This window comes from Orycteropus afer, unplaced genomic scaffold (genome assembly GCF_000298275.1).
Source record: "Orycteropus afer afer isolate SDZICR_OR568_19922 unplaced genomic scaffold, OryAfe1.0 scaffold00063, whole genome shotgun sequence".
Classification (NCBI taxonomy): domain Eukaryota; kingdom Metazoa; phylum Chordata; class Mammalia; order Tubulidentata; family Orycteropodidae; genus Orycteropus; species Orycteropus afer.
The window spans coordinates 6,432,184-6,456,371 of NW_006921650.1; the positions used below are offsets into that span (position 1 = coordinate 6,432,184).

Here is a 24,188-nt window from a genome sequence, read left to right on the forward strand (position 1 = left end):
GGCACAGGTCGGCTGCGGCTCTAGGGTATCCTGCTGGACCGCGGCGCTAGCCCGCGATGTGGGGCAGCGATCGCCTGGCAGGTACAGGGGGCGTCGGAGTTGCCGTGACGGTGGTCTTCACCAACGCTCGCGACTGCTTCCTCCACCTGCCTCGGCGCCTCGTGGCCCAACTGCACCTGCTGCAGGTAACGCGCAGGCCCTGGCGGGAGCGAGGCCCCGGGACGCCGGGACAGTAGCCTGGGATCGTACTTGTTGGAAGCCTCGTAGGAACACTGCATATTCAGGCTTCCCCCGGAGCGGGCCACCGACTGCCTTCCCGGCGCCGCTGGTTGGTCCAGAGGCCAGATTGAAGGTCCCTCATGGGTAGGGCTGGTCTGAGCAGTGTATACATCCCACACCATGTCTAGTGCAGCCCCAGACGATTAAGTTTAACTTGCCTTATTCCCAGTCTTCTCTCGGTGAAACTGGTCTTTTAAAAAAACGAATAGTTTGCCTCTGCGTTCAGAAATACTTCATTCCGGGTTGGGAAAGTTTTTGAAAAGTCGTTGATTTTGTTTTCTAAAAAATGTTTTCCCTGCCAGAGATTTCCCGGTGCCTGCGCTGCTGCTAGGAGCCCTGGTGGCGCAGTGGTTAAAGCGCTGGGCTACCAACCGAAAGATCAGCTGTTCGAAGTCATCTACAGTTCCAGGGGAGAAAGGCGTGGTAGTCGACTTCTATAAAAATTTATAGCCTTGGGGGGCAGTTTTACACTGTCCTATAGGGTCACTGGGGGCTCTGGTAGGTAGTGCCTAAGGCGCTTGACTGCTAACCAGAAGGTTGGCGGTTCAAACCCACCAGCCACTCCTCGGAAGGAAGGTCGGGCAATCTACTTCCGTAGTGATACTGCCTCGGAAACCCAAGGAGGGGTGGCTATGAGTCGGTCTGACTCCACGGCACATAACATCAACATAGGGTTACTATAAGTCACTGGCCAGATGGCAATGGGTTTTGTTTGGCTCTGTGTTTCAGATGTTCTTACGGTTTTTAGACTTCGGCGCTGTTGACATTTTGAGCTGGATAAGTCGGTGGTGGTGGTGAGAGGTTTTTGTGCTGTACAATGTGGGTCTTTTAGCCGTGTACCCACTAGACGTCAGTAGCACACCCTAGTAGTGACACCCAAAAATGTCTCCAATCATTGCTAAAAGTCCGTGTGTGTGTGTGTGTGTGTGTGTGTGTGTAGGGGCGGGGTGTGTGTGTGGGTGCAAAATTACCCACGATTGAGCACCACTGATTTCACTCAGCTTCCTAGTGTTAGTGTATTCTACGGTCAGGACTTGCTGTGGTAAGATGGGGAAAGATTCATAGCCACACTGAAATGACCCTCCAGAAATGGCCACCCCTTTAATGTAAATGAATTTAATATTTTGAAATTAATGCCTTTAATTTGATCTGAATAAATAAATTTAATAATACTGAAACTTCCTAAAATGATAAGTCTTGGTTGTTATTAAGTTAATCTTTGTATTAAAAAATTATGTATGTGTAAAAATGGTTATGGTATATTGGGGAGTGCAAGAAAAGGAAACTGAATTGTGACTATAATACACAACTATGTAGAAAGTTAACTTGCTCATAGAAAAAAGAATGACCCGGAAATAGGCAGAATTGTGCATAAAATGGTTGTCTGTGGAGGGAATATCAGTACTTTTATTTTTCCTTCTAAGTTTATCTATTTTCCAAGGTTTTTATAATGAGTTTGTAATTCTTTCATAATGGAAAACGTTGTTTTTTAGTCCTTGGCCACAAATTTACGTATTTTATATTTGATGTTCTATTATATAATTATATTTTATAATTTATATTATAATATTGTAAAGTTTATACATATATGTTCCTTATAAGTATCTTTTCATAGTTCTGTGAACTTTTAAAATTTTAGTTTAAGAATCTGCATTTTATAAAATTTCTGAAAGAGTACAAAAGAAGTTATTAACAGTAATGGGGAACTGAGACCTGCCTTCATAGTTATCTTTTTGTAATTTTACCATGAACATTTATTACTTATGGGACTGCACATTGTATCCTGTTGGTGTTTCAAAATTGTAAAACTATGTTGTTTTTTAAGATTATGATAAATTTTCATTTGACTCATGTTTTACTAAAATAGTAAATTTATAGTTCATTTAATAATTTCTCTGATAGACTTTTAAGACCATTCCAAGATTTCAGTATTAGAGATAACATTGCAGAAATACTTTCTGATACAGTTCTTTTTCTTTTTCTTTGAATCAGCAATTTAAAATAAATTTTTGAATAGTTATGTATGGCTCAATATAGCATAAGTTCATTAGTTACTGGCATTTCAAGTCTTAAATGGTTAAATCCACTTATAATGCCATCATCAGAATGTAATAAGTTTCATCCACAGTATTGCCGGCATTGGGCGTTGGAAATGGTTTTAGCTTTTTAAATAGTATGACAAATGTGGATAGCAGAGCTGTCAACTTCTAAAGAACCTTTTGTATATGAGTGAAAACTTTTAAAAGCCTCTCTTCCCCATTTCTTATTCCTTAAATGAATAGAATCAAGCTATAGAAGTAGTGTGGGGTCACCAGCCTGCATTCTTGAGCTGGGTGGAAGGCAGGCATTTTAGAGAACAAGGTGAAAATGTGGCTGAAATCAACAGACAAGTTGGTCAGAAACTTGGACTTTCGGATGGAGGACAGGTGAGCACAAAGTGTGATCGCGGTGAATTTCTTCTAGTGTTAAATGGTGTGTTGTGGTTGGATGACATTGAGTTGATTAAAGTTGTCCACACCCCTAGGCAGAGTAGAACTGCCCCCAGTGGGTTTCCTAGGCTGTAATATTTAGGGGAGCAAGTGTCAGATCTTTTCTCCCATAGAGCAGTTGGTGAGTTAGGACCACCGACCTTTCAGTTAACAGCTGAGCGCTGAAATTGTGCTACTAGGGTTCCTTGTCATATAGTGTATCAGTGGAAATAAAATGATAAGTTCAGACTCATTTTTCAGGAGATGAGAAGACACTTAACTTGAATGTTCCTATAACCAGTCCAGGACATTCAAGTTGACTATACTGTGTGAAGTCGTTATCTTGCAATCTGCTATGTTCCCTAGTTGATTTTGTATCCTACAACTCTATTTTACTTAGTTTCCAAGTTCCCTGATTTTGTTTTGGTGTGTTTATTTTTCTTTTATGATTATTGATTTTTACTTACTGTTATTGAACTTCATTCCATTTGTTTCTGACAAATTTTTAACCTTCTGTCTTAGTTATCTAGTGCTCCTATAATAGAAATACCCCAAGTGGTTGGCTTTAAGAAACAAATTTATTCTCACAGTTTAGAAGTCTGGAAGTCCTGATTCAGGGTGCCAGCTCCAAGAGAAGGCTTTTCCCCTCTTTTGGCTCTGGGGGAAGGTCTTTGCTGTCAGTCTTCCCTGGGTCTAGGAGTTTCTCAGTGCAGGGACCCCAGGTCCAAAGGATGCACTTCACACCTAGCTCTTCTTTCTTGGTGGTAGTAGGTACCTCTGATCTCTGCTTCCCTGTTTACTCCCCTTTTGATCTCAGAAGAGATTGACTCAAGAACAACTTAATCCTGTAGATTGTACCCTGCCTCATCAACATAACTACCTACCTCTTGTCTCATTAACATCACAGAGGTGAAAATTTACAACATGGAGGATAATTACATCAGACAGCAAAATGGAGGGAAATCACATAACATTGAACATCATGGCCCAGCCAAGTTGATACATATTTTGGGGGGACACAATTCAATCCATAAAACTTTCCATGTTTTTTTTTGTTCTATAAAAATGACCTAAAAGAAGTTTGTTCCCTACTACCCAGTAATCAGGAGCTCTGGTAGCATAGTGGCTAAAGCACTTGACTGCTAACCAGAAGGCTGGCGGTTCAAACCCACTAGCCACTCCTTGGAAGGAAGGTTGGGCAATCCTACTTCCGTAGTGATACTGCCTCGGAAACCCAAAGAGGGGTCGCTATGAGTCGGGGCCGACTCGACGGCACATAACAACAACAACAATAAAAATTTTGTTCTGCAAAAGAGAACATGTTATTTCTCCATTTGTGTTTCTCTGTGAATTTGTCTAGGTGCTTAAAACCCAAAGTTCAAGGGTTCGTATCTATTTTTTCATTTTTATTATGTTTACCAACTTATGTCTTTTTAAAAATTTTTGAACTGCAGAAGTAATATATGTTCATTATAAATAATTTACAATTTAAAGTAAAAAGTGACTTTTTTTCTTTTCTTGGGCCCTAACCTTCATCACACTCCTCAGGATGAGTGTTTACTATTTGTTGAGCTCTCACTTGACCTTTAGGATTTAAAGAATGAGATCATGCATATTTGGGGCAACTTTTGTTATACAAAATATATATGTATTGAACATTTCTCTTAGTATATATCTTTGCACCTTTATATGGAAATAAATATTTAAAAATTGAATCACCAGTTCTAAGAGGCTGCACATTTAAAAATTTGATACATGGGACTAATTTGCTCTTTATTATCAATCTCTCACAATAGTACACAAGAGTTCCATGCCACTTTTTTTTTGCTGGTTTTGAACAGAGACTAGTTTTGTTCCTACATGTTTTTGATAATGAAAATATATCAGTGATGAGAAATCCATAACCTAGGACTAGTGCCTTGTTTATCTTAAATTTTTGCCAGAATCTTAAAATTTTAGAATCAGGGGGTCTTTAGAAATCACTCACTTTGGTGTCTTGTTCTATAAACTAGGAGATAAAATATTTTGCCCAGGATTGCACAGTTGCAGTTCTGCTCTTTAAGTACATAGTACTTTCCTGTGGGAAACAGCAGCTTCCTATGCCTGGTCTTGATATCTAATCAGCACTCTGAATAGGCCTGCTTGGTTTTAATTCACATTTCATCTGAGTGAATGTTTACCTGATTTTTTGCAGATCCTCTATTGTAGCAATACCCTAACTCCCAAAGAATCATGGGCAGGGACAGTGACTGGCCAGCCAAGGACTCCTTAGGTTTTGATGAGCAAGCGCATCTTTATGTTTCCTTAGAAGTATCCTGTTGGAATAGAGTGAAAAGGTAGCACTGAGGGAAACTGCTGGGGAGTCAGGTGTAAGGCACTGGAGAAATTCAGCTAACATCCCTAAAGAGCAGAGAAAAAATGGCTGGTTATCCTTTTTTACACCAGACATTTAACACTTACGTAATTTTGGATTTTAATCTTCTATTCCCCATAAATGCCTATAGAAAGGGAAAGGACATAAGATGATGGAACTTAGCTACTGCTTTTCCTTTTCTTTTTTAATTTTTTATTGTGATTTGAGTGCAAATTTACAAAGCAGATTTGTTTTACTCTAAGCAGTTCATGCATATTTGGTTTCACGGCCCGATTATCATCCCCAACCATAAAAAGGTCTCCTCCCCTCTCCCCCCTGTGACTACCCCTTCTCTGGGCCCTTTTATCCATGCACTCCTGTCTGTCCAACTTTCCCTCTATGTGAATGCTGGCTTTCTGTTGTCTCGTGGCTGATTGACCTAAGGGGTGCATCTCCCTGGGGTAGGTGTTCTACTTGTAGGTCTTTCTGCTGTTGGGCTGAGTGAGTCCTTTTCCAGGCCTGAAGGATAACATAGGATCATAATCTCAGGGGTTCCACCAGTCTCTATCCAACCAGTAATTCTGGTCATTTTTCTGTTTTTCACTTTTGTTCCACATTTTTCCTCCCACTTTATCCAGGATCTCCAATTTTGATCCCTTTGCGAGTGGTTGGCATTGGTAGCCAGTCACCATCTAGTTCTTCTGGTCTCAGAGTCGTGAAGGCTAAGGTCCTCGGGTCCATCTTATTTTGAGACCAATCATTTCCAGATGGCCTTTGATTTTCTTTACTCTTCTTTGCTCGACCAATAGTTGTATCTTAGATGGTTGCATGAAAGCTTTTAAGACCCCAGTCACTACTCGCCAAAGTAGGATGTAGAACAAGATTTTTATGTACTATGTTATGCCAATTGAGCATGATGTCCCCTGAGAGGAATCCAGCCTCTTGAGACACAGTATGTAAATTTCTTTTCCCTTTTGGCTTAATTGCTGAATTAGTTGTATATATTTCAACTCTAAGAGAATTCTTCTCCTTACAGTGATAGAACTAGCTCTTACATCTGTTTCATACATCTCTAGACTAGAATGAGTGGTATTTTTGTTTATTTCTACCTGTGTAAGATTACACTTTGTGTGCTTTTCACTTTTCTAAGTGCTCTGTTGGTATAGTGGTTAAAGCATTTGGGTGTTGACCAAAAGGTCCGCAGTTTGAACCCACCAGCTGCTCCATGGGAGAAAGATGAGGCAGTCTGCTTCTGTAAAGATTTACAGTCTTCAAAACCCTATGGGACATTTCTACTCTGTCCCATAGGGTCACTAGAAGTCAGAATTGACTCGATGACAGTGGGTTGGGTTGGGTTTGAGTTTTCACTTTTCTGGAAGCATAGTGATAAGGAGTTAGTTATAAAACTAATGGTTGCAAAACTTCTAGCAATAATAAAGCATAGACTAGTTCAAGGGAGTACATGGATAGTGCAGATGGTCAACTACTAACTGAAAGTTTGGCAGTTCAAGACCCACCCAGAGATGCCTCAGAGGAGAGGCCTCATGACCTGCTTCCAAAAGGTCACAGCCCTGAAAGCCTACAGAGTACAGCACTGCCCTGCAACACATGGGGCTTCCTGGAGTTGGAAACAGCTCAAGTGGAAACTGGTTTGATTTTTCTTTTATACTGGAGTAAGCCATGATTGATGATACTTCTAGTTCTTCTTTCCTTTTATACCTACAGTTCTTATTTGTATGATGATTTTATTTTTTTGAAAAACATGTTAGGCTGCATTTTCCTTTATTCTATAATTAGCTGTGAAACAATATTTCCTATAATAATGCTGACCTGGCTCAGAATGAGTGTTTAATATTTGTCAAATTAAAGTAAATGGGTATATACATGTGTATATATATATAGAAAAAAAAAATTTGCTATTTCAACAATTTTTTTTTATTTCAACCATCTTAAGAGTATGTATATATTTACTTACTTATCTAAAGAGATAATTTCTTATTTTCTAGAGATAAAAAAAAAAAAAATCTTTCAAAGCTAACTTTGAAGTTTTCCTTTCTTCCAGGTGTTTCTCAAGCCATGTTCCCTTGTGTTGTCTTGCCAGCAAGTTGAGGTGGAACCTCTCTCAGCAGATGATTGGGAGATACTGGTAAAAAAACACAAAAACTGTTTTGTTTTAAGGTTAAAAGTACTTCAGAATACAAGTATCTTTACGTTTCTTTTTCCCTGAGCTTCATTATGTCCTGAGTTGGTTTAAGTGATAACTGTAAATGGACATTGCCTTACGAGACGTGGAACAGGCAACACGGAGAGTGACCTCACCTGTTTGTCTTTTGGTTCTAGGAGCTGCATGCTGCTTCCCTTGAACAGCATCTTCTAGATCAAATTCGAATAGTTTTTCCAAAGGCCATTTTTCCTGTTTGGGTTGATCAGCAAACTTACATTTTTATTCAGATTGGTAGGTGCTGTTGTGATATTTAGGACTCATAGTGGCACAGTAGTTAAACACTCAGCTGCTGACTGAAAAGTTGGCCGTTCAAACCCACCATCCACTCCACAGGAGAAAGAAGTGGCAATCTGCTTCCATAACAATTTCCATCCTAGAAGCCCTGTGGGCAGTTCCACTCTGTCCTCCAGGGTCACTATGAGTTAAAATTGACACTATGCAATAGGATTGTTTTTTGGGGTTGTGATATTTGCCGTTATAGTCTATACCATAATACTGAGTCCAAAGCAGAGGGTGAATTTTACTAATGACCTTTGTTCCCTACACAGTTGCACTAATGCCAACTGCCACCTATGGAAGGCTGGAAACTGACACCCAGCTCCTCATTCAGCCAAAGACACGCCAAGCCAAAGACAGCACCTTTTTAAAAGAAGATGATGCCCAAGGAATATTCCGTAATTATGGAAGAGACCAAGAAAGTAGGGCAAAAGAACTTCCAACCAAACGACCTCAGTCTGACACCGTGGGAGTCACTGGATCTAATGAAACAGATCCCAGGCTTCCAGTGAGCTCTTCATTGGTACCAAGCTTATGGACTATGATAGGAAGCATTTTTTCTTTTGGATCTGAGAAGAAACAAGAGACTTCTTGGGGTTTAACTGAAATTAATGCGTTCAAAACTATGCAGTCAAAGGGTGTTCCTCTAGACAATATTTTCAGAGTATGTCAATCTCAGCCTCCTAGTGTATGTAATGCTTCGGCAAGTTCTGCATTTCACAAACACTGTGCCGTTCATGTATTTCCGTGGGACCAGGAATATTTTGATTGGGAGCCCAGGTTTACTGTGACCTATGGCAAATTAGTTAAACTACTTTCTCCGAAGCAACAGCAGAGTAAAACAAAGCAAAATGTCCTGTCATCTGAAAAAGAGAAGCAGATATCTGAACCACTAGATCAAACACGAATTAGTTCAGACCATAGTCAAGAAGCTGGTAAGACCTGTGTAGTCAAGGTAGTCTGGAATGGACTTGAGGAATTGAAGAATGCCATAAAATACACCAAAAATATACAAGCTCTCCATCTTGGTAAAGTCTGGGTGAGTGCAAAGTTTATAATTAGGGGGAAAATAATTTTATGTTGCTTCCCCACATTATGAGTTACAATGATATTTTTCATACATAAATTGAAAACTACTATAATAAGAAATGGTGTCTAAAGTTCCCAGGAGGACACATTTATGGGTGGGTGATTGTATTTTTTGGGGGAGTACCGATTGTATTGTATTTTCTGGCTAAAGAAGTTTAGACAGGTACAATAAAGGTAGACCCTTCTCATTTTTGTAGAGGCCTCCATTTTAGATTTCACTGAGTGCAGATGTGTTCTAGGAAGATAGTACATGAAATTCAGTGGAGTGAAACAAAAGAACAAGGGTGTATTGAGTACTTTCTCCATGTCTAATGTGCGCTACTATGATTCTTTTTCCTTATGGCCTGGTGACTGAATTGGTTGTATACATTTTGACCCCAAGATAATTTTCCTACTTACAGTGATAAGTAGACCCAGCTCTTATATAGTACATACCATGCATTAGGGATTGTGCCAATCACATTACCCATTTTAACTCCTTTCATCCTCACAACAACCTGATGAAGTACTACAGTTATTAACTCTGTTTTATAGATGAGGATACTTGAGCCTCAGAGAGGTCAAAATTCCCTACCAGAGGTTACACAGCTAGTAGGTGACAGAACTGGATTCAAACCTAGGAAAACTGTAGAGTTCATGAACTGCAAACTAACCTACAGGGCCTCACATTTTCCATAACTGCAGAAAATATTCCCAAGTCTTGAAAGCAAACACAAGACTTATTACATCTTAAGGAAAATGCCCAATGTAGGGAGAGACCCACAGCAAGACATAACTGGCCTGCTGCCTGTAATGGCAGCTGGATTGGAATACACCCAGAACCTGATTACCAGCGGGTACCAATCGGCTCTTCACCTTTTCTCTAACTAGGAGAGGAAGTGAGCTCTGGTGGCGTAGTGCCTAAGGCATTTGACTGCTAACCAGAAGGGTGGTGGTTCAGACCCACCAGCCACTCCTCAGAAGGAAGATGGGGCATTCTACTTCCGTAGAGATATCACCTTGGAAACCCAAGGAGGGGTTGCTATGAGTCAGATCACAGCAGTGAGTTTGGTATTTTTTTTGTTTGAGGAGAGGAAGTAGAGCAACTCGTGTTGTATCTCCTTGTCCTGGCCTATGATGGGAGTACTAACTTAATGTGAAATGAATTGCAAGCCCCATTTCCTTGAGCCTAATTTTGAACAATTGTGAAGTAAGTCTTCACAGTGAAAAGGGGAGGAAACTGTTAGGAAAAGGAGGAAAACGGAGTTTCCTTTGTGGATCTTCTAGATCTTCTAGTCCCACTGTTCTGCCTATGACCTTTATGCAGATGGATTACAAAGTATTAATCTCATTGGCTGATGTCATTTTCTGAAACTCCACACCCATTACCTTACGATTTTCTCTGAGCTCTAAACCGTTAGACATTTAGGAGATTCCACTGCACCCTGAGTTCAGAATGTCTTACTGCTAAACTCGTCGTGACTTACCTGTTTCTGTTGGCGGTTCTCCCATTAGGCAGGAATACCCTTTTACTTCCTTGAAATTGAATGATGAGGATAGGGTATAGAAATGTGATGATAAAGTCCTGAGGACCAAGGAAGAGAACAGTGAGGCATCTGTACTTCCCACTCTACTCTAAATTTGCAGGAGCCCTAGGCAGTGAGGAACGGCAGGAGTTGCCATCAGGTACTCAAACAAGCTTGATTTAATAGATCAACATTAATCACTTAGATATACCTAACCTAATAAATTAATGCTGATTTGAGCCTTTGTTATCCTGTGAAGTGCAGTGATTTTTGTTTTTATAGCCAGGAAGCTTGATTTGATAAATTACTCAGGATATGCACATTAGAGATATTATGTTTTTTTTTTTTTTTATTAGGATTTGGGTGAAGATTTACAGAGTAAATTCACTTTTCATACAGCAGTTCACATATACTTTGTCTCAGAGATATTATGTTTTGTCTGCCATTACTATGCCTGTACAAGGTCCTTAGAACTCAATATAGTAAAGAGAGATTAAAGCCTTTTTTTTGTCTTTCAGTGCTTACAGTTTTGGGAGTTGAGTTTTTTTGTTTTTTTGTTTTTTTTAAACGTGTTTATTGAGGTATAATTTAAATTGTACAACTCTATAGTTTTTGTGTATCCACAGAATTATATGAGCATCACCATAACCTAAATTTAGAATATTTTCATCAATTGGGGATGAAAAATTTTACTCTTTGCCTTTTAGATTAAGTTTCTATCTGGCTTTAATGGGGCCTATGACAGACAGAAAAATTGTGGGATGACATCAAGAGCATCATCCATGAAGAAAGCAAGAGTCACTAAAAAGACAACAAAAAAAGAGAAGACCAAAATGGGTGACAGAAGAGACTCTGAAACTTGCCCTTGAGCGGAGAGTAGCTAAAGCAACTGGAAGAAATGACAAGATAAAAGAACTGAACCAAAGATTTCAAAGAGCAGCTCTAGAAGACAAAGCCATTTACTATAATGAAATGTGCAAAGACCTGGAGTTAGAAAACCAAAAGGGAAGAACACGCTCGGCATTTCTCAAGCTGAAAGAATTGAGGAAAAAATTTAAGCTTCGAGTTGCAATACTGAAAGATTCTAAGGGCAAAATATTGAGTGATGCAGGGAACATCATAAGAAGATGGAAAGAATACACAGAGTCACTGTACCAAAAAGAACTGGTCAATCTTCATCCATTGCAGGAGGGGGCATATGATCTAGAACCATTGGTACTGAAGGAGGAAGTCAAAGCTGCAATGAAGGAATTGGCGAAGAACAAGGCTCCGAGAATTGATGGAATACCCATTGAGATATTTCAACAAATGGATGCCCCATTGGAGGCACTCACTCGGTTATGCCAAGATATTTGGAAGACAGCTGCCTGGCCAACTGACTGGAAGAGATCCATATTTGTACCCATTCCAAAGAAAGGTTATCCCACAGAATGTGGAAATTATAGAACAATATCATTAATATCACACACAAGCAAGATCTTACTGAAGATAATTCAAAAACGGTTGCAGCAGTATATTGACAGAGAACTACCAGAGGTGCAAGCTGGATTCAGAAGAGGACGTGGAACAAGGGATATCATAGCTGTTGTCAGATGGATCTTGGCTCAAGGCAAAGAATACTAGAAAGATGTTTACTTGTGCTTTATTGACTATGCAAAGGCATTTGATTGTGTGGATCATGACAAATTATGGATAACATTGAGAAGAATGGGAATTCCTGAACACTTGATTGTACTCACAAGGAATCTGTACCTTGACCAGGAGGCTGTCTTTCGAACAGAACAAGGGGACACTGCGTGGTTTAAAATCAGGAAGGAAGTGTGTCAGTGTTGTGTCCTTTCCCCATACTTACTCAGTCTATATGCTGAGCAAATAATCCGAGAGAAGCTGGACTATATGAAGAAGAACATGGCATCAAGAATGGAGGAAGAATCATTAACAACCTGAGATATGCAGATGATACAACTTTGCAGAAAGTGAGGATGACTTGAGGCACTTACTGATGAAGATCGAGGAACACAGTCTACAGTATGGATTACATCTCAATATAAAGAAGACAGAAATCCTCACAACTGGACCAATAAGCAGCATCACGATAAATGGAGAAAAGATTGAGGTTGTCAAAGAATTCACGTTGCTTGGTTCTACAATCGTTAGCAATGGAAGCAGCAGTCAGGACATTACACGATGACGTGTATCACTGGACAGGTCGGCTGCAAAGGAACTCTTTCAAGTGCTGAGGAGCAAAGATGTCTCCTTAAGGACTAAGGTGCACCTGACACAGGCCATGATATTTCCAATCACCTCGTATGCATGTGAGAGCTGGACAATGAATAAGGAAGACCGAAGAAGAGTTGATGCTTTTGAGTTGTGGTACTGGCAAAGAATGCTGAAGGTACCATAGACTGCCAAAAGAACTAACAGATCTGTCCTGGAGGAAGTGCGGTTGAGATGCTCCTTGGAAGCAAGGATGGCCAGACTTCATCTCACCTACTTTGGTCATGTTGTCAGAGGGGACCATTCCCTGGAGAAGGATGTCATGCTTGGTAAGGTGGAGGGTCAACGAAAGAGGGGAAGGCCTTCAAGTAGATGGATTGACACAGTGACTGTGACAATAGGCTCAAGTATAGCAAGGATCATGGAGCTGGTGCAGGATCGGGCGGTGTTTCGTTCTACTGTGCATGGGGTCTCTATGGGTCGGAAACGACTCGACGGCACCTAACAACAACAACATGACAGACTATAGAAACTCTGATGGCTCAATAGTTAAAGCATCCAGCTGCTAATCTAGAGATTGGCAGTTCAAACCCATGAGCTGCTTCATGGGAGAAAGATGTGGCAGTCTGCTTCCATAAAGATTTACAGCCTTGGAAACCCCGTAGGGCAGTTCTGTTGTGTTCTATTTGGTCACTGTTGGAATCGACTGGATAGCAGTTGTTTGGGTTGGTTTTTTTTTTTTTTTTTAATAGCAGATTTTTTCATTGGTTCTTAGCTTTCACAGATGAAGATTACTCGAAGATTACAAATTTACATTTGATTTGAATTTAATTATGTCACAGTTAAAAAGATGGTCATTGTGCATGGAGTCAAATACATCCATTTAAAGGTTTAATTCTAAAGAGGATGTAAAGGGAAAGAAAGAAATGTAGGGAAAAAAATTAAAATATGTAATAATACTCAAACATCCATTGGGTTGTACAGTGGATCATTGTGATAGCTTTTATAATTTCACCTCAATTCATAGAAGTTAACGGCAACAGTTATGCTGTATTTTTTAATCAAGCTTGGAACATAATTATACCTTCATTTATTTATTTATTTTTACATTTCAGATTCCAGATGACCTGAGAAAGAGACTAAATATAGAAATGCATGCAGTAGTTAGAATAACTTCAGTGGAAATGACCCCTGGAATTCCCAGGTCTCTTAAATTACAACCTAGAGAGAACTTGGTAAGTTCAAATTTATGTTCTATTAAGATTTTTTCACATGTGCTCTAAAATGTCTAAAATTGCTTTAGCTAATAAGAAAGCTCTACTCCTTTTTGCTACAAGGGCAAAGAAGTCTTGAATAAGTGATATACATGCTAAATGTATTGTGGCAATGCAAATCTGGATAATTTTGGCTTTGAAAATTTGATATTTTTTTCCACATTCATGTAATTAAAAAAAAAAGGTTTTCCTTTGTTTCACTATTAATATTGCAGTCTAGAAGAGTACTAGACTATTTCATTTTCTATTCAGTTAATTTTTTTGAATCTGATAATGGTCAAGAAATGAAATATTACACTATATTAAAAATGATTTGTAAGAGAGTGTTATTAAACGTGTCATATTTGGCTTACCAATTCTTAGATAATTATAATACAGAATTACTGTATTACATGGTCAAAAAATTCCCAGCATAATTTAATCTTTCTCTGATCATTCAGATGGTATTTATTAGATCCTTAGGATCATGATGGTCATTATGTCATGGAAAACCCAGTTTTAGGTGTTGAAATGACAAGCTTATATATAAGGTTGAAGAGGAGAGAAATAGAAAGAATAAACGCCGTTCCCATAAAGTATATGGGAGCACCTACAACATTGGCTGCACATTGCACAGTGGTTTGTAGTTTTCTTTTAACTTTTTGGTTATTGATTTTGGTATTTTTCAAAGGTTAGGTCCTTCACATAAGAAAACAGTTAGCCACAGGTCATTAGACTTTTTCTTCTTTGTGTCAGTGATGGGTTATCACTGTACAATTCCTTTTGTATTCTGAGTTGCATAGTTCCATGGAAAGCAAATTCAAGAGGTTTTATGCCCTTGGCAGGTCTCTGAGTATATCACTTGGGACATGTTGATGTTTGATTCTAGAGGAACTGTGAGTTCCTTTCTGATTTTCAAATTCTTCATTTTAAATCATTCTCATTTTCATTTCCTTTATGCTTGTAATCCCATTGCTGATGATATCTAAAGACATGACTGATGACTTCTGTGATTTTAGGAATGGGACTACGATGCCCTTTTTAGGTCAGCCAGCTTTTGCTAGTGATCAGTTTTTGAACTGAGCTTCATCAGCAGATCTAAGCTTGACTCTGGATGAAGAATGATAACATAAATGAACTCATTTGAGAAATGGTAGAAAAAAAAGGTTTATTTTCCTGGACAGTTATTAATCATCTTTTTTTTTTAAATTGTGATTTGGATGAAAGTTTACAGAGCAAATTCACTTTCCATACAGCAGTTCACATACACTTTGTCTGATGACACTGAGAGTTTACCCCAATGCAACATCTCCCCTCCCACTTCCTCCCGATAGTTAGACAATACAGAATTACTGTATTACATGGTCAAAAAATTCCCAGCATAATTTAATCTTTCTCTGATCATTCAGATGGTATTTATTAGATCCTTAGGAACATATACATACACTTAAAGAACCATTGTCTGCCAGACACTCTTCCCTGTGTACATCCCTCCATGCACTCCTGCCCCCTGAACTGCCTCCCTGTGCATAAACAGCCCTTCTTTCTCCCATGATTGTTTTCTCCAAGGGATATATCTACCTCAGGTACATGTTGAACTCTTATGCCTGTCTTTTATTTGGCTGGAAGCCACAGGTGTATGTTCAATTCCAGACCTGAAGGGCAGCTAGGGACCATAATCTCAGTGGTTCCACCAGGCTCTATCAGACCAGTAAACCTGGTCTTCCTTTTTTTTTTTTCCCAAATGATTTTGAGTTTTGTTCCACATTGTTCTCCCTCTCTATCCAGGATCTCCTACATAGATCCCCCTCTAAGTGGTTGACAGTAGTAGCCAGGCACCATCTAGTTCTTCTGGTCTCATAGTCATATAGGCTGAGGATTGCATGGTGTGCCAGTCACGAGGACTAGTTGTTTCCATGAATCTTTGGTTTTCTTCATTCTTCTTTGCTCTGGACAAGGAGAAACCCATTGTTGCATCTAGATGGGTGCTTGTAAGCTTTTAAGATCCCAGTTTCTACTCGCCAAAATAGGAAGTGGAACAATGTTTTGTGTAGTATGTTATGCCAATTGAGTTTGATGTCCCCTGTGACTATGGTCCCGAGCCCACAGGTTCAACTACTCAGTCCCTCTGATAGCTGGCTGTGACCAAGAAGTAACTACAACCTTGTCCCTTTTCAGCTCTACTATACCCTTGGGAGTTCTTACAGAACATACACATACACTTAAAGAACCATTGTCTGCCAGCCCTATATATGGTCTTGGGTACACTCCCTGCTGCATAGACATAGCTAATAGTTCAGCCTGTCCACCCATCTATCTACCCGTATACCCATGTTTGCCTTCGCTGACAACGCAGTAGTATATGTGCGTAAGGGTTCATCTTTGTTGTCTGTACCTCCCATGTACCTCTCTATGTCTTCCTTTTCCTCAATGCCACCATATTGATCACTTACATTTGGTACATTGCCCTTCTCTTCACCCAAATCAATACTTATGTCTACCTGTCTAACAGTGTTCCCTCCCCTACCCTCCCACCCCTGGTAACCAACAAAGAAAATTTCTTTCCATATATAAATCGTCCCTTTAATCATCTTTATTATCTGAATTTGTATTATTCCTATTTTTAATTTCAAATAGGTTTTTAAAAATCTTACTAATTTTAGTTTAATAGCTTTAAGGATTAGTAATGTTTTACTTGGGATTTCTTCATATCTTTTTTTCATTGTGATAAAATATAACAAAGCACTAGCCCTTTTAACTATTTTTAAGGACACAATTCAGTGATATTAACTACGTTCAGCATGTTGTACTACCACCACCAGTCCATTTCCATTTTTTTTGCCAACACTTTAAAAAACACTCAATACCCCTTAAGCAGTAATTCCCTATTTCCCCCTCCCACCTACCCCTCATAACCACTAATAAATTTTGACCTGTATGCATTTGCCTATTGTAGATATTTCATATAAATGAGGTCATATGATATTTGTTCTTTTTTCTGACTTATTTCACTCAGCATAATATTTTCAAAGTTCATCAAGTAGCATTGATCAGAACTTCATTTCTCTGTAATACTCCATTGTATGTGTGGACCACATTTTGTTTATCCATTCATCTGTTGATAGAACTTGAGTTGCTTCCACCTTTTGACTATTTTGAATAATGCTGCAGTGGACATTGGTGGATGAGTGTGTGTTTGAGTCCCTGCTTCTAATTCTTGGGTGTATACCTGGGAGTGGAATCACTAGGTCATATGGTAATTCTATGTTTAAATTTTTGAAGAACCACCAAACTCTTTTCTACAGCAGCTGTACCATTCTTCATACCTTTTGAATAAGCTATCATTTACGCTCTCTTTACTGAGTATGTCAGGATTGTGGTCAGGTGTAATAGGAAAGAAAACAATCAGCAGCTTAAATATATAAAGAGTTTTTTTTTTTTCCTCAAATACAGTAAAGTTTCCTCAAATACAGTAAAGAGCTCACAGGTACTTAAAACATGTCACCAAGGATCCAGGCTCCTTCTAGCTTTCTATTCTGCCATGTTTAGCTTTTGACTTTCCTCCTCTTAGATGCAAGGTATTTGGTGTACTGTCAGGCATTGTGGCTACAATCCAGGCAGAGAAGGAAAAACAACAGCCTTCTCACAGGATTTTCCTACCTTTTAATTAGGAAGAAAAGCCCTTTTCAAAAGTTGTTACTGCATGCCACTGGCCAAAGTGTCATGTGCACTGTGCACATGCATGCATGCACACACAAACACACACAGCTCCAAGCTGGGAATTGAGTATTTTGCTTTCCAGCTTCTATAATAAAGCTAGGCAGGATGACTGGAACTTGAATATTTATTGACTGAGCCAAATTACGGTGTGTATATCACTGCATCTAGGAGCTCTGAAAACTCTGCCTCTTCCATAAATGTCTCTTCAGGCTAATCTGTACTCATTGTTATGTCAAATCCCAAATCTCTGCCTATATAGTGTGACCATCCTTCTTCGGTTTTATTTGGTAAGATTTACATTTATCAGTAAGATAAGGTGTTAAAAAAAGGATACTAAGTTTAAAATCAGGATCTAGGATAACTCATCTTTTCCGTTTCTCTGACAGCCTAAAGGTGTACGAGAAGAAGACATAACAACTGTGTTCTGTGCATGGCTACAACAGTTGACCACCACTACACTTCCTTTAATAATATCAGAGGAAGAAAATATTAAGCTAAGAATTAAAGATGGTGAGTGAATTTCTTATTCTAATATTTTTCCTGTAGAGATAGTCACAATATTTTTAAATTATATTTCCAAATTGTGACATATGTGAACAGTGAAACACTAATGATAATTAAAGTCGATTTTACACATTTAAGAAATAACTGATTTGATGCTTGCTGGCTTCATTTAAATTTAATTTGATATTTAGAATTCTAAATTATTTAATCTTAGATCCATTACTCATTCTACCTTATTACTTTCTTTTCCATAGAGCTGAAGGAGTTTTCTCTGAATATAGTTCATTCCTGGGAAGAAGAAAAAGATAAAACAAAAAATATTTTTCTTTTGAGTACCAGTCTACTGCAGAAGACCACAATACAAGTAATTATGTACTATTGAATATTTAATGAGATAATATTTGTTACATGTGATTGATAATTAAGGATGAATTTACCCATAAAACCTAGCCACTCTGAAAGTGTAACAGAAACCCAAATGATAAGAGTAAGGACTAACTTAATTTAAAATATTTTATTCTATAATCTCTTTAAATTACAGCAATTCTTGATTTATCTTAAAATTGCCTCAGCATATTTAAGTTACAAGCATAGAGTTGGTTATGTTCACTGGCAACTATATCTTCACTTAAAAGTTTTCTAGTATTTAAACAAAGAAAAACTTAATTTCAGGGGGTTGAATTCATACTTACAATTTTGCTACACAACCCATGTTATTTTGGCAGTTCTTAAATTCTCAATCCATATTATTTGAGCAATTCTTAAATTCTCAGCTCTCCACAAATCTTATCAAATTGATACGCTAGTAGTTTACAATTTTAGTGGTTTGTAACTAAGCATTGTTTCTTTACTTTTGGAATATAATTGAAGAAGTACCATTCAAAGAAGATGCAAATTTATAAATTGTGAAAATAATAGTTTTGGACACAAAACTGCAAAAAAAATGTACATATTTAAATTCATTAAGGAGCTGGCATTCCTTACTGCTTTTTGATCATAAATATTTATGTTTCTTGAATGAATAAAGTACTGTCAAGGCTGTTTCACATAATGATCTTGCACGCACAATATATTTTTTCTCTCTGGTTTAACAGAAGCAGCAATTCAGGTTCCTCGCACTTGAGAAAAACGTGCAAAAGACGTAACTTTGAAATGTAAAACTGGTTTTTCCTTGCTACTGTAGGTCCTTCTAGATCCTATTGTAAAAGAAGAAAGCAGTGAGGAAATTGACTTTATTCTGCCTTTTTTAAAGTTGAACTCCTTGGGGTAAGAAGTATTGGCCAAACATGTTTTGACATCTCTGGCAGGGTCTTGATGTATAAATATTAAAGTAGCTGTTAATGTTGATGAATGATCTTACTAATGAATGTTGTTATGTGCTGTTGAGCTGATTTTGGACTCACAGTGACAGCGTGTGACAGAGTTACAACTGCCCATAGGGTTTCCTAGGCTGTTTGTATCTTTACGGGAGCAGATGGTCAGGTCTTTCTTCTGTGGAGCCACTGGGGGGGTTTGAACCACCAACTGTTCAGTTCTCAGCTGAGTGCTTAACCTTTGAGCCACCAGGGCTCCTTCACTATGCTTTCAAACTAATCCCATTGTTGTTGAGTTGATTTCGACTCATAATGACCCTTTAAGGCAGAGTAGAACTGCCCCAGAGAGTTTTCAAGTCTGTAAGTCTTTATGGAAGCAAACTGGCACATCTTTCTCCCATAGGGCAGCTGGTAGGTTCAAACCACTGACCTTTGGGTTAGCATCCGAGCACTTAACCACTGTACCACCAGGGCTCCTCCCAGTCATGTGTTAGTAGATACTTTTTCAAGGATTGTCTCTGTCTTCACACCTAACTCAGTAATTTATCTTGTCTTCTCAGATAACTAAAAGTCTGAAGCTTAGAAAAATTAACTTTGAGAATTGATTTGTGAGAAGAACGCAATTAGATGTGATATGGATCATATGTGACTGAATAAAACAGTTCATAATTTTTAGAGCAAATAAAAGTAAAATCTAAAAATATCAGTTGAATGTTTGAAAATATTTCAAATTAAGTTATTCCTTCACCATATTATTAATGTTGGTATTGTTTATGTTTTCTTCAACTTTTAAGACAGGCAACTTAAGAACCTCCTCTTAATTTCTTTTGTACCATGTGAGAATCTAATGTAACTATTACCTCATAGGATTCTTCACAGAGGCTTTTGGCAGATGTAGTAGTTGCGAGTTGATTTCCTATAATAGTATAATGCCTATATGCTTTCATAAAAAGACTGAACCATAAAGTTAATAATATTCATTAGTAAAAAGTAAAATCTCTTTAGTTCACACTCTAATTATTAAGGATTTTTTGATATCCTTATTATCAGAAATAAAATGACAGAGTCAAGCAGTTGATTGAAGGTCAAGTTTGTGTAACCTACAGATTGAAACTAGATTTTAAAGGTGAAGTTTAATTTAAGAGGAAATAAATCTTCAAGTATCCTAACTACTACAAAAGTATTCTTTATGATTATTTTAATTAGCAAACCAGAAATTATTTGCATGTGTTTGTATTTTAAGAATAATTCCTTAAGAACTCCTACTGGGGCAAAACTTTAATTACTAAACATGTTTAAAGTAATAAAACATACTTGAAAAGCTGTGAATCAGATCTGGCATTAATTGGTATGTTTTTTCTCAAGGGGGAATAGCTAAGATTTTACTCTTAAAATTCCATAACTAGACTGAGGAGGAAAGTTTCAGCATTTTTCGTAGCGAGATTTTATCCCGTTTCATTGTTTTATCACCTAACAATTTCTGTATCTTGCAGAGGAGTGACTTCCTTAGGGGTGTCCTCCATGGAGCATATCACTCACAGCCTCCTGGGACGCCCTTTGTCTCGGCAGCTGATGTCCCTTGTGGCCGGACTTAGAAATGGAGCCCTTTTACTCACAGGAGGAAAGGTGTGTGCTTCAAATATGCTCATTTTCACTAACTGGTAACTTTTTATTCTTTTCTCTTTGGGTTTTGTCATACATTCTATAGAGTTACTAATATGAGAGATTGAAAACATTACTCACTAATATTTTTTTAAATTTTACTGTAGTAAAATATATACTTACTCTTCATTTACTATCTCATTATCCAACATTTAGCATTTATGAGAATAATAAAAAAAATACTGTCTGACTGTTTTGCATTATTAATGACATATGTCTGGTAGTAATGAAACCTGAGTTGTGATGTGAGAGTAATGCTGGCTGTGATGGTCGAGGTTATGTGTCAGCTTGGCTGGGCCATGAGTCTCAGTGGTTTGGCAGTTATACAGTGATATAATTTGGCAGTTATGGAATAATGTAGTCATCCACCATTTTGTGATCTGATGTAGTCATCCTCCATTTTCCCACAACACTGATTTTCACTTCACAACTTGGTCTTTGAAACCTAACCGTGTTGATAAGTGTGGTGTGGCTGTATATATATGTATACCATAAAATTTGCCATTTTAACTATTTTTAAGTGTACAATGTAGTGCCATTAATTATATTCACAGTGTTGTGCAACCCCTACCACTATGTGATTCTAAAACACTTTCATCGCCCCAAACAGAAACTGTACTGATTAAGCAGTAACTTCCCATTGTTCCCTCCCCCAGTCCCTGGTAACCACTAATCTACTTTCTAACTCTACACATTTCCCTATTCTAGATATTTCATAGAAGAGGGATCATACAATATTTGCCCTTTTGTGTCTAGCTTATTTTACTTAACATAATGATTTGAAAGTTCATCTCTTTGTGGCTAAATAATACTTTACTGGATGGATATATCTCATATTTTGTTATCCTTTTGTCTGTTGATGGACATTGGGTTGTTTCCACTTTGACCATTGTGAATAATGATTCAATGAACATTGGTATATAAATAACCTATTTGAATTCCTACTTTCACTTGTTTTGGGTATATACCTGGGAGTGGAATTACTGGTAATTTGATGGTTGCCACAATGACAGAAGCTATTTCTATGATTGGCTATATTGGGAGTCCTTATGAAACAGTTATTTTCCTAGGGGAGTGGAAAATCAACTTTAGCCAAGGCAGTGTGTAAAGAAGCGTTTGACACATTGGACGCACATGTGGAAGTAGTTGACTGTAAAGCTTTGCAAGGTATGGATGTGGTAACATTCAACATAAGTTCCATTTTTTGTGGAAAGACAAATGTTATTGTTTAATGCTATTACTCTAATAAATACAAATATCATCTAATCTTTATTTAACTTTCCTGTTTATCATTTAGTCATTGAAATTCCTTAGAAATGTTAAAATCTTTGACTGTCTAGTATCTTTGATAAAATTTCTAAACCTCTCCATATTTTCAGAGAGTCTTTCTTTGTAGACTGTACTCCTAGAAATGCCAATGTAAATCATTCTGGAAAAGTTAATATTTATAATGTAATTTAATGGATATAAAATATCTCTGAATTGCTATGGAAAACTAGTAAATTGTTTGCTCCAGGGGAGGGAAAGTGGGTGGCTGTGGAGAGCAATAGGAGTGGGAATTACAGTTCACCAAAATGTACTTTTTTACTTTTAAAATTCTTTGACATTTACATCATTATCTATTTAGTGAAAAAAGAAATATTTTACTTTGCGAAGTAGCTACCACTACCATGTAGTCCCAGTTGGTCATGATTCTCTGTTTATATATATATATATATATATATATATATATATTCTATAAGAAATGAAGAAACAGAGTTTGAAAACTCATTATTTATTTGCTTTTAAAGTGGTTTTAGAACTAGTGCCTATCTTTTAGAGTCCTGCATGAAGCCGCTTGTGAAAATTTTAATTTTAGAGCTAAGTAACAGAAATTTTTTACATCCCCGTATGAACTGGTATATTTTCTAGTCTTTGAAAATTAAAACCTTGTAACTGAACAAGAAGCTTGAAGCCAGATTTGTGATTCAACTACAGCGAGTCTAGAGTCCTTTCTGTCCTGTTGCCCACACCCTGCTTTTATTTACTATTTAGGTGTAAGTCATCTGAAATCCTCTGTGGAGCGATTTAAAAGTTATAGCAGCAGATTTCATTTTCAGTTTTATAAAGCTCATCACTTTACAGAGTTCTTTAGAGCTGTCTTAATTGAACTTATTTCTGTTTACAAGTTTTAGAGATTGGCATATGATCAAACTATGAATCCAGTTATTACAGTTAAATCAATATTTAGTTTTTCTAATGCTTTCAAAAAGGAGCCCTGGTGACACAGTGGTTAAGGCACTAGACTCCTAACCAGAATGTCAGCAGTTCAAAGTCACCAGCTGCTACAGGGGGAAAAGATGTGACAGTCTGCTTCTGGAAAGATTTATGGCCTTGGAAACCCTATGGGCAGTTCTCCTCTGTCCTAAAGGGTCCCTGTAAGTTGGCATTGACTCAATGGCAATGGTTTTGTTTTGATTTTAATGCTTTCAGAATAGCAGCCTAACTTTCTCAGACCTGAAATAGTGCTGAATCCATTTTCTATCTTCTGTATTTAGGAAAAAGACTTGAAAACGTACAGAAATCCTTAGAGATGGCTTTCTCAGAGGCAGTATGGAGACAGCCGTCTGCTGTTCTGCTGGATGACCTCGATCTCCTCGCTGGCCTGCCCACCCTCCCTGAACATGAGCACAGCCCTGCTGCGGTGCAAAGCCAGCGCCTCACACACGGTAATGCCTCCACTTACTGGCTCATGGTCTTTGTCTTTTGTCACACGAAACTTTTAGTCTTGATGGTAAATACATTCTTATAGAAAACAGAATATATGCTGCGTTCTGTATGGCCTTTGAGGCCTCTGGTAGCATTCTCCCGTTACCCTGCATTGCAAAAATGCTCATGCAGGAGCAGTGTGAAAATTCTTCACCTTCACGTTAGTCTTCTGTGGCCTTTTCATTCTGTCATTAGAGTTTGTTTAATAGTACAGATTTTTTCTTGCTTTTGTTCATCTCATAAATATTTATTGAATGTTTTTATTCAATCTGTATTTTCAAAGTCTAGGAGAAGACAGAAAAATAAACAGTTTTAGTACAGAGTAATAATAATGATACCATGTGCAGTTCCCTGAGGGAGTTGATAAGTGGCCTAAGTTTTGACTAGAAATTAGCCAAATGACAACGTGAAGGAAGTGTGGTCCCTGGGCGAAGGCATGAAGGTGCAAAAAGCATGGTTATGTTGGAGAACATTCCATTGGCTGGAGCGTAGAATAGGAGGGGACTGGGGAAAGAGGGGCTGGAGACTTTGACAACGTTCAGCTGCCACATGGTTCTTCTTTTTTTTTTTTTTTTTT

General features: G+C 38.0%; 1 protein-coding gene across 1 annotated transcript in view; it reads left to right on the forward strand.

Moving 5' to 3' along the window:
- Positions 1-56: 56 nt before the first annotated feature.
- PEX1 (peroxisomal biogenesis factor 1) overlaps positions 57-24,188 on the forward strand; it is a 47,170-nt gene continuing 23,038 nt past the window's right edge. Inside the window, exons 1-12 of the mRNA XM_007939816.1 lie at positions 57-185; positions 2,562-2,705; positions 7,163-7,246; positions 7,441-7,555; positions 7,873-8,639; positions 13,527-13,646; positions 17,771-17,894; positions 18,143-18,252; positions 19,072-19,154; positions 20,695-20,827; positions 21,934-22,030; positions 23,401-23,571. Of these exons, the coding sequence (XP_007938007.1) occupies positions 57-185; positions 2,562-2,705; positions 7,163-7,246; positions 7,441-7,555; positions 7,873-8,639; positions 13,527-13,646; positions 17,771-17,894; positions 18,143-18,252; positions 19,072-19,154; positions 20,695-20,827; positions 21,934-22,030; positions 23,401-23,571 (2,077 nt within the window). The remainder of the gene's footprint in view (positions 186-2,561; positions 2,706-7,162; positions 7,247-7,440; positions 7,556-7,872; positions 8,640-13,526; positions 13,647-17,770; positions 17,895-18,142; positions 18,253-19,071; positions 19,155-20,694; positions 20,828-21,933; positions 22,031-23,400; positions 23,572-24,188) is intronic.